General features: G+C 39.0%; 1 protein-coding gene across 1 annotated transcript in view; it reads right to left on the bottom strand.

Annotated features, from left to right (window-relative positions):
* Nucleotides 1–2,706: 2,706 nt before the first annotated feature.
* vwa8 (von Willebrand factor A domain containing 8) overlaps nucleotides 2,707–10,589 on the bottom strand; it is a gene marked incomplete in the record, with an annotated part of 33,029 nt that continues 25,146 nt past the window's right edge. Inside the window, 4 exon segments of the mRNA XM_035676418.1 lie at nucleotides 2,707–2,862; nucleotides 6,055–6,260; nucleotides 7,467–7,586; nucleotides 8,069–8,204. Of these exon segments, the coding sequence (XP_035532311.1) occupies nucleotides 2,707–2,862; nucleotides 6,055–6,260; nucleotides 7,467–7,586; nucleotides 8,069–8,204 (618 nt within the window).

Here is a 10,589-nt window from a genome sequence, read left to right as displayed (position 1 = left end):
CCAAGAAACTGCTCATAGGCGCCGGTATTGTGGCGAGCACATCTCTCTCCCTGTTTGCATGTCCACAAGTGCGCATTTCAACGTATGTGTGTATGTAAGAATAAAAAGGAGTGAAAAAAAGAATTTATTGGCCACTGAATGTTTAGGTATCAAATGTTGAATTCATGATTATGCCAAATAAAATATTGTGGAACATCACTCAAAAAAAAAAAACAACCTTGGCATAGAGTGATAGATAAGAAGAAAGTGTATCAAGCTTGGCCCAGCAGTCCAAATGTATGAATGGTATCATAGGTGAACTCTGAGATGAGGCTCAAACTCAGAGATTCTGCTAGGCTTAATCTGTCATGTCTTCAATATTATTCTTTTAATTTAAGCACTTTTAAGTACTTTTAAGACCTGTGGCAATTTCCATAGAAACTTGTCAACTGCTGCTGTAGTATAATCTACTTCTCAGTGGTGCATCCATATGATTAACATAGCAGGCATGACTGCCCAAGAAAGAAGCAGTGTATTTTAGCAAAATAATATAGTTTCTAGAAATGTTATCCTACTTTTAATGTGCTGTAAAATCCACGCTAATAGAATCTGACTCCAGTTCAACCTGACCACAGCCACATTTAAACCTATAGTGTGTGAGGGTGATTCTGGTCACATTACTATTTAAGCACAGAGATGTGGAGATGGGAGATGTGGGGGAACACACAGTTATTTGCTGCTAGTGAACTGTCAAGACTGTCTATATGAGAGTATGTGTGTTTACCTTTATGTCTATGAGGTGTGTCTCAGTTGGACAGAGCAGTTTGCGGCGAGCGTTGACACCTTGGTTTATTGTCCAGTACCCTGTCATCTTGACCTCTGGCAGGGGCAACCTAGAGATGGAAGGTCACAACTGATGACAACTGCCTGGTGACGCCTAATAAAAGTGTGAATTCCTGAGATATAACTAATACTATTAATGAGGTAAGACTTTATATTAAGGAACACAATTGCACCATTAACTAGTTGCTTATTAGCATGCATATTAGTAGCATATATTACAGTCATTATCAAACACATAATCTATACAATCAGATTGTTCAAGGAAAATACTTGTTTCTGCCCTGCGCTCTTCCCAAGATTCTACTTGAGAGATTCATGAAACTGAATTTATGGACGTTCTAGGTCTAAATAAAAGCACAGGAGACAGGAGAAACAAATATTTTCCTTTATTTAAAAGACAAAGCTGTACATAATGAGACAATGTAATGTTATCTTCCCCTTCTGGGAAAGGTGAGGTAATGTGAGTGATCTATAGACAGCCATTCATTTAACACTTCAGGAAGCAGAGAGGAGACTTCATGGAAGCCTCAAAATCCAGTCACAGGGCTGAAGACAACAATGTCTTGCCCATTTCAAGCATTTCAGGATTTCATTTCGTAAAGTAACAAATCCTCTAAAATTAGAAATTGATGTCTTACAGGTAATTCCGCAAAAGGAAGTTTCAAAAGTGTTCCACCTAGAACTTCTGGCCTCTATGAAAACACTTTCTGCTGACAAGCTTCTGGGAAAGTTCTGAGACAGTAAAAACAGTAATATCAAGAACAAATCCACTTCAGAGGAGCAATTTTTTTGGGAACCTTTGGAGGGTTAAAAAGTGATAAAAAAAATAATGTTTTGTTAGCCTTGATTTCTAAAATATAGATTGTAATTTGTGTTAATTTTATCGTCAGTATTATTCTACAACATAATGACATGGGGTAAAAATCAAGGCTATTAAAACTGTAATTCAGGATTAAAAAAAACATCTGTCATCTATTAAGATAATGCTGAAAACCATAAGCATCTTTAACTGCTGGGACATGTCAAATATCTATCTAGGGTATGTTGACTTAGGAGTTAACCCAATTAACTAGAACACTATGATAGATTTCAATTTGGAACCCAGAGAAAGAACTCCACTTGGCAAGAAAAATGGTTTTCCAATGGGGACTGCAGGAGAACACAAAAAAGGGTTGTACTTTTACATTATCAGTCACTGTCGGGTGTCCTCTCTGAAGTAGTGCTGCAACTAACGATTATTTTCATTATCCATTAATCTGCTGATTATTTTCACCATTAATCAATTAATTGTTCAGTCTATAAAATGTCAAATCTTTTTGAAAAAGGCTCATCACAATATCCCAGAGCCTAAAGTGTCTTTAAATGGCTTCTTTTGTCCAACCAACAGTCCAATCACTATCATACACAATAAAGAAAAGCAGCAAATCTTTACATTTAAAGCTGCAGTAGGTAACTTAATTTACTGAAACTTTTACTATATCCTGACAGTAGAACATGAGACAAATAATCTGTGACGAAATCAGCTTCTAACTATAAGAAGCTGGAACCAGCAAATGTTTGACATTTTTTGCTTGACTGAAATAATCAATTATCAAAATAGCTGGCAACTATTTTCTTTTAATCATTTAGTGAACTAATAGTTGCAGCTCTGCTCTGAAAGTACAGTAAGGACACCTTAGCATTCTCTAAAAACTCTGAAAACTTTTAGCCTAGCTGTGGTGGCCCACTGGTGAGGGTTCTCAATCTCTTCATTTTAATGAGATTTATCACATAGCCAGGTATGCTGTCAAGTAATGCCCATTTATCATCCATCGCCCTACTCTAACCCTTTTCTTAGCGTGCGTGTGCGTGGTTTTTCCTTTAGTGTCTTGTGCTCCTGATGCCTTACTCCTTAGCCAGTGTGACAGAGCTGGGCTTGGCTCCGATGGGAATCCCGTGCTTGTGCAGTGCCTCGATCAGAACCTCTCGCGTGTCTTTGTTGTACGAGTCAAAGTCGAAGACGTTTCGCACCACGTTGGCCAAACCCTCATCTGGGAATTTCTGTTGGGAGGCAGGAGGGAGGGAAAAGGTAGGGAAGAGGAAGTTAAGAGAGTGAAGAGGGGTGGACGTAAGAGACAGTCATTGGTGAAAAAATGGACAAGAAAGGGGGGGTGAAAAGGTGGAGGGAGGATAGTGAGAGCAATGAAAGGGATAATATTAAATAAATGTTCTGTATTGTACAGTAACTATGGCGAGTCCCAAACTGACCACGAACCACTAACTGTGATTTTAAAATTGATTAATGTAGGCTGATATTGACTGGCAGACAATCTATATGAAAACAAATTGATCAACTGCAGAGTGGAAAGCTAACAGATAAGCAGAGTACACTGAGTAGTTGTTTCTTTTTATCTATTACCTGAAGGCTACATGCCACTGCTGTTGTTTGTAATGTTCAACGGTTTATAATACAGGAGTGTATGTTGAAGTACATAGGATTTATTGTTTTGTTTTTGTTTTTTACCGCGGTATCAAATTGGGTATTGAGAATGGTGGAATTTCACTGGCATCAACTAGTACATTTCTGGTATCCAATTTCTGGTACCCATCTCTGCTCAGCAAAATGAGTTATATAAGAACTTTGTCTAAATTAAATATTCTGACATTGGCAAGGTTTTGGTTTAAACAACAATCTGATGAAAGAAGAGGCAAACAGGATGATTATAATTATGATTTGATAGCAGCGTTCGATACTCGCTGTTAGATTTTACACCAGAAAACAACAAAGGTTCAATATCCACCCCTCTGGTGCCCATTAGTATAACTGATAGAAAATGAACATAACATGATCATAACAGCTGCTTCACTCTAAAAACACTGTCTACAGTCTTAATGAGAGTAATCTTGTATTTTAATATCTGTATACACTTTTAAAGACACAATGCTTGTAATGACTTAACAGCCCTGGATTCTGAGGCATTATTAGGATGCACTTTCTGACCTACATATTACAATGTATTTATACCGTTAAGCCTGTAAATTGCTGCACAATCAATAATCCTGACTGGTTACAAGTAAAACATTGATTGAATTTAAAGAGCATCGGGCTGTATCGATGTGATTCTCGGTTACCACAGAAGCACAATTGTGACCAAATGTAAAAGGTAATTAGACCCTACAACAGGCCATTGCCTCAGAAAAAGCAATTTAGACTCGGACTAAATTATCCCATATCTGTCCCGCTCCTGTAGATGTCAAAAGCAGTGGTGATTGATGACAGAACAGGGTGGCCAGTGGGGAAATCAAACATTAGGGCTTGTCCCTGTGCACTGAATTATTGATTGTCACTAATACAAGCTGGAATCTTAATTCTCCTCCTCTCTAAGCCCTCCTCTTCTGCTCCCTTGCTGTTATTTCTCCTCCTGTCTGGACTAAATACAGTGTACTTTTCTAAAGACCACAAGGGGCCAGGGGAATGTGACAACCCTGATCATTAAATGCAAATGCATTTATGCTGCTGGGATAAAAGAGTGGAGAAGCTGCTTATTACTGAAACAATCAAACCACAAAGGCAATAAAAGCAATAAAACTGAATAAAACCTGTGGTAACCATGGCAACAATGCTATCTGCTAAACATTTAAGTATGTTAAACTGTGTCTTGAGGGGATGTTTTTTTTTTTTTTTTTCAAGCATCACTTCATCGCTACCAACTCTAACTTGGGATAAATAAATTGTTTCCCATTGACGTCTGTTTGGTAATTCATACAGATTGAATACAAGGGTCACATTCAGCATGAAATATGTTACTTTGATGATATCAGATTTCCAAAGGATGTGAAAATTACTGGATGTGCCAAGTTGATGCAAATTTGTGAATAATGAGGGAAGTAGAGAGACGAATGGTGAAATGGGTGGGTGGGAGGACAGAAAAGCAGAGACAATGGTGGGGGTACTTTGTAATTTAAATGGAATTCAGTAAGTAAATTTACAGACACATAATATCTATTGTATATAACATGTAACCCTAACCTCAGATTTATTCTGTTTACCTATGCTTGATGTGTTTCTCTGTGCCTGCATCTCCCTGCCTCTCTTTCTTCACAGAAATAAACCAAATGCTGAGATACAGGCCTACTGTGTATATTTTTTCTTACAAGCCCTAAAATCACAAAGGCCTCACAACCGCACCATAAACCTTTGGCGACCATTTGTGGGCATCCCGACCCCCAGGTTGGGAACCACTGCTTTAGACTACCATGCCATTTCTTTTTTTTTTAGACTTGCAGAAACCTTTACAGTGTTGGAAACTGTTGGAAATGTTCAACATTCAGACATTCATTACACCCACTCCACGCAGTGATGGGCCAGATGTGTGTTGAACTTGTCTCTCAATCTCTTTTTTATCTCCATTCTTTATACAAATATTTCTTTCTGTTGTTTTTGTGAGGTGCAACACTGCCTATGCCTTCAAGGAGTAATACATGATTATCCTTTACGGACGGGATGATATATGATTTTATTATTATTATTATTATTCATTATACATAGACAGTATATCATGGTGAATTTGCATTATTGGGAGTGACTTGAACAAGCTGGATAGCTCATTAATATACAATTCTATCTTGATTTCCTGATTCCTTTTTCCTGTCATCATGACTGAAGGCTCAGCTTTTCCAAGTCCCAAAAAAAAGTTCAAACTGATGTGTAGATGTGTACTACTGTGTGTTCTATGGATTCCATAACTAAACAATGACAAAATGTAAGGTAAAGTGATTCCAGTATGTTCTTGTGGAATTTTAATTCATGATTATTGTAATAATATCGTGAATCAGTTATTTTGACCAGGATAATAATGACATGATATTTTATTATCATCCCATCTCGCCCTGTTCTATGATGGCTGGCTTTTCTCCCTTCCTTCAAGTTTGGCCATTCAGAACAGCTGCAACTGCCCATGTTTGCCTTCCATTGTAGTTTATTTATAGCATTACCAGGGCTTGTGCGAAAACTCTGTCTGAGAACTACAGATTATACGGCCATTCTTCTTTAACAGCGTATGTCGAGGTGTGTGCGTGAGTCCATGTGTGCGTGTTCTTGTTGGTCTGGGCTGAGGCAGGAGCACAATCTTTGTCACAGCTGTGTTGTTAGAACACTCTTTCATTATTAAAGCATCCAGCATGAATTATTGATCAAAAACAGATAATAAAGCAAAAGCACTGTTGAGGGATACATATTGTCGATCTTCTTACCTGGAGGTGTTTGACAATGTTGACCACCTCTCGGGTGGAATAGGGGTAGGTGATGGTGCCCTGGTCGGCCATAGACCTTAGCTCTCCAAAGGCAGCCACCAACTTCTGCAGAGTAGCGATGGAAACATCAGGGCCGTACTGTTTAAGCATTGCCAGCTCCGCCTGGGGCTTTGGATTGTCCACAGCATGGCAGCTAAAAATATCACCTGTTCAGATGAAGATAACTAGTCAGTAGTGATACGTGCTCAGGTTATAACCCTAACCTAAAGGAAGTTACAGTCTAAGCTGTGTCACCTGCAGTTAACCCTAACCCTAACCCTTCAACCTGCAGATGTAGACCTGCTGATAAGCACCATCTACAACAGTGGTTCCCATCCTTTTTCCGTAAGGAGCCCTTTTCTATCACTGAGTAAACTGACATATTTTATGGATATTTCATATTATATTCAATGCATAACAATAACAGTAGAGCACAACTGATAAACTGTTCAATGAACCCAAACAGTAAACACAATAACTGCCGGGAGATTGTGTAAAACCAGTGATTTGGATGAATTTTAGCAGATTATTTTCCTGTGAATATTGATCAGAGATGAGTTTTTACTGATATTGTCAGGAATGTTTTTATATAATTCGTGTCCTTATTATAATTTCTTCCATTTTTAAATAATCAAATACACTTATTTGTGCTTCTTTTTTGAAAAATTCTGTGTTTTTTTTATTGTTCTATTAGATCTTTGGCAGTTTTAACTGTGTACTAATGCAGGAAGAGGGTGTTTATCAGAGAGGGAAGGTCTGTAAATATAGCTTGTGTTCAAGTCCTCACTGTGCCCTTATGTGGTGAGATTTTTTATCTTTATATCTTAAACTTTAAAAGTAACTATTTAATGTAGTTTTCTTCATAGAAATAAATGAAATGCTTAGATCATGAATGACTCTCAAATTCCAGGCTTCAGTGAGTATACTTATCGGTTGAACATCTAAAGAGATTCTGCTTGGGACCCCCTGGAGGACTAGGGGTTCAAGGTGCCAACCATGAGCTGCACCGTCTACGGTTTGAGACTGCTCAGGGACTTTTGTTGCATGTCATTCCCAATCTCTACATTCTCTCAATTTCTGCTATCTCTACTGTTTCCTGAGACAGGCCCCTTTTCTGTGGATATCTAACAACCACATTTAGTACTTAGTGGACTCATAAAAACAGCAGATAATCTCTTTCTCCCTTGATACAGAAGGGCAGAGAACAATTAGATCAGATCATCTAATAGGAGCCACCTCAGTCCCAATTTCTTTTTCAAATTTATCTGAGCAGCTAAGTTTTTAAATATACTGTAGAGTTTGTTATGAAATAAAAAGAGAACATTACTGGTCCTCTGCTGCAGGTTGTGGGTGTTGTGTGCATGCGTGTATACCTAGAGCTCCAAAAAAGTCATTTCCCAGGAAAGGAAAACCAGGTCGATTAGCCAGGACGAGCATCCTGAAGTCCGGGTGCATGACTATGGTGTTGGGCCTCCCCTCAGCTTCACGTGGATCTTTGGAGGAGACATAGTCCCAGTTAGCACATGGACTGACCAGCAGACAAACACACCACAACGGGCACTTTCACTCACACCGTGACTGAATTTCTCACACACCTCTACTGTTCTCACAGCATCGGGAGCTGTGTCAAGTTTGTGTTTATGAAGTCTCAAGGTTGTGTTTACATTCCTCAGGGAAGAAGAGCCTCGCGGGAATGGAGAAGCTGTCAGCAAGTAGTGTGACTGCGTGGGACTGCTTGAAAAATCTACAGTTTACAGTCCAGCATGATCCAGAATCTATTGGTACCTGTCCATAAAGGCTTTTATCCTAAGCCTCCATTAGTGGCCTGCATCTTATGTTTTACTCCTGTTTGGCTTCTGGGACATCCAATCCTCATCTCATCCATTTAATGGTCCTACTTCTATCAGCACACTGTATCTGGGACATGTCTGTTGTCAAGGTGTTAAACCCTGCATGAGTGTGTAAATGCACGTACCTGAGATAATTCTGCGTCCGTCAGCCAGAATCATCTCCCCGCTCTCCACTAGGGTTTTGAGGATGCAAGTGACGTTAGTGGGAGCTTTGTCGGCCTCGTCGATCACTAATATGTGACCCAGTTTCACTGCCTTCACCTGCAAACACACACAGAAAAAACTGTAGTATAAAAAGGTATTTCAGAACCTTTTTAGAACTTCATGAGAAACAGCTGGCAAGCAATCCAACAATCATCAACTAATCGATCAGTTAACCATTTGTTGAATAGCATATACTTGGTTTTTCAAACATTCATTGCAACATCAACCCTTAAGAAATTGTTTTTTTCAAATATAGTTTTGGGCTTTTTATGCCTTTATTTTGATGGGAAAGGTAAAGATAGACGGGAGCAAAGGGCTGCGGGTCAGAACCGAACCTGGGCCACTGTGGCAATAACCCAGCCAACATTGGGGCGCCCTCCACCATGTGCCCCAGTTACAAGGTTTCTATACATTGTACGGCTCTATATCTTGAACTTAATAAATACATAAATAAATATTCTGCATGAGGCAATAGGAGGAAACAACATGCACATTAGAAAGACTGTTATAGTTGTTAGGTGTGACCTCTTTGGCAATCTGTCTGATCATCTGACTGTCACACTTGTGTATAAGGAAGAACTCAGCAACTCACTCAGTGAGTACAATGTCATTATAACTAACGGAAAGGATGGCCACAGCTATGTTAATAAATTACAGTTCTATCAAACTGAAATTTCCTGTTAAAGGCCCTACACACCCACTATCCAGCCAAACAGGTGTATTCACTTATTTTGCCTAATTAGACCTCATCTCAGGACAATGTACGTTTGCACCATGAAGGTATTAATAGAACTGGACTATGCGTTCCAAGTAGGGCTGTGTATTGGCAAGAATCTGGTGAAATGATACATGCCACAATACAGGGGTTACGATTCAACATACTGCGATACTGTAAGCCAGGAGATACTGTATATTGTTTATGTTTACAACACTGCCGTCTAGTTGCAAGTTTAAACAAAAGTAACAAAACATTTTTTTTCAAATCGATACAATATCACATGAGAAAATATCACGATCCGATATTTTTTATATGTAAGTATTATAAGCACAATTGACTTAAAGTATTTTTCTTAAAGTACTTTTACTATAATATATTGTTTTTGCATTAATATTACCTGTAAAATGGTACTTAAATATGTAAATATTATCAGTCATACACACGTCTATGCATGCTGTACTGTCATATCCACCGACCTCATGTATAAAAAGAATCATCCTTTGAACACTGCACCACACCAAATGTGGCTGTTGTTGCTTTATAGCCAGTAAAGCAGCCCTCTTTTCAGCTTTGTGACGATGCATTTTCCAACTAATCCAAGAGGGTGTTTAAATTGTTTTTTAGCTTAAGAAATAGGAGAATATTCTCAACCCGTGCAGGAACACTTCATCCTTCAGTTTGTCACAAACATTCACAATCAACACATCTTGTAAGTACAATATTTTCCTCTGAGATGTAGTAGAGTTATACAGTTGTATAAAAGTAAAAGCACTTCACATTTGTACTTAGATACAGTACTTGAGTAAATGTACTTAATTACATTCCACCACTGTTGGGCAGATAAGCCAAAAGAAACCTCAGGCCCATAAGAGCAAGCACTCTGGAGTTGCTTCTTTTTTTTGGTCCAGGGTGAGCCATGATATACTGCAATACCAAGTGAGGCCACTATGCTAAAATCACCTGAAAGCACAGAGTTATTCCTTTGGGCTTGGTGTGTATAGACTAGTGACAGTTTTCTGTGTCGGTGTTCCAGTTCTCGCTATTACTGCCTCATTGGCAGCACTAACTGGGGCGTTCATTAATATAATTAGTTACACCTGTGCCTTCTCTGCCATTACAAGTCAAATGTCTGTTGTGAGAACGGTCAACTGAAGTCAGATATGAGTCAGTAAGGGGGAGAGGGGCATGAGAGGGGTATGGAAACTGAGACAAAGAAAGAAGGGTGGGTGGTGGGTACATTATGGAATCTGGGTGGCAGACAGATAAAAACAATATAAATCAAATACGCCCAACATGTCGGATACTTGGGCTCCTGTTTCCTGTTTCAGTACCTGTCTTTCACTCCATGTTTGAAGTGTCTTTTCTTGCTAATGTCTGCTCCAGAGGATGTTGCTAAATGTTGGGTCCTTATTTTCACCCCCACATTAAGTTCGTAGACAGTTCAACCATTTCCATTCTACAGTTCGTCAGTCAGAAATTGGTTTATTGCCATGTAGATGTACTGCAAAAGTCAAGAACCATAAATATAAACTAGAAATTTACAATAGAAATTTGTCAAATACACCTGTTTTAATATAAATAGAGCTAGTGTTTAAAATGTGGAGGATGGAATGTGTAAAGGCCTCTGCACACCAACCCGACGGCCGACCGTCGGCAGAAAGGCAGTCGGACTGATCAGTCGGCTCCCGTCTCCTCGAGTCGGTCAAAAAAATGCCTCCGAACAC

The sequence above is a fragment of the Morone saxatilis genome, unplaced genomic scaffold (assembly GCF_004916995.1).
Source record: "Morone saxatilis isolate NCDOM2014 unplaced genomic scaffold, NCSU_SB_2.0 Contig5, whole genome shotgun sequence".
Classification (NCBI taxonomy): domain Eukaryota; kingdom Metazoa; phylum Chordata; class Actinopteri; family Moronidae; genus Morone; species Morone saxatilis.
Note: the sequence above shows the minus strand (reverse complement) of the source record. Positions and strands in the feature narration are given on the sequence as shown.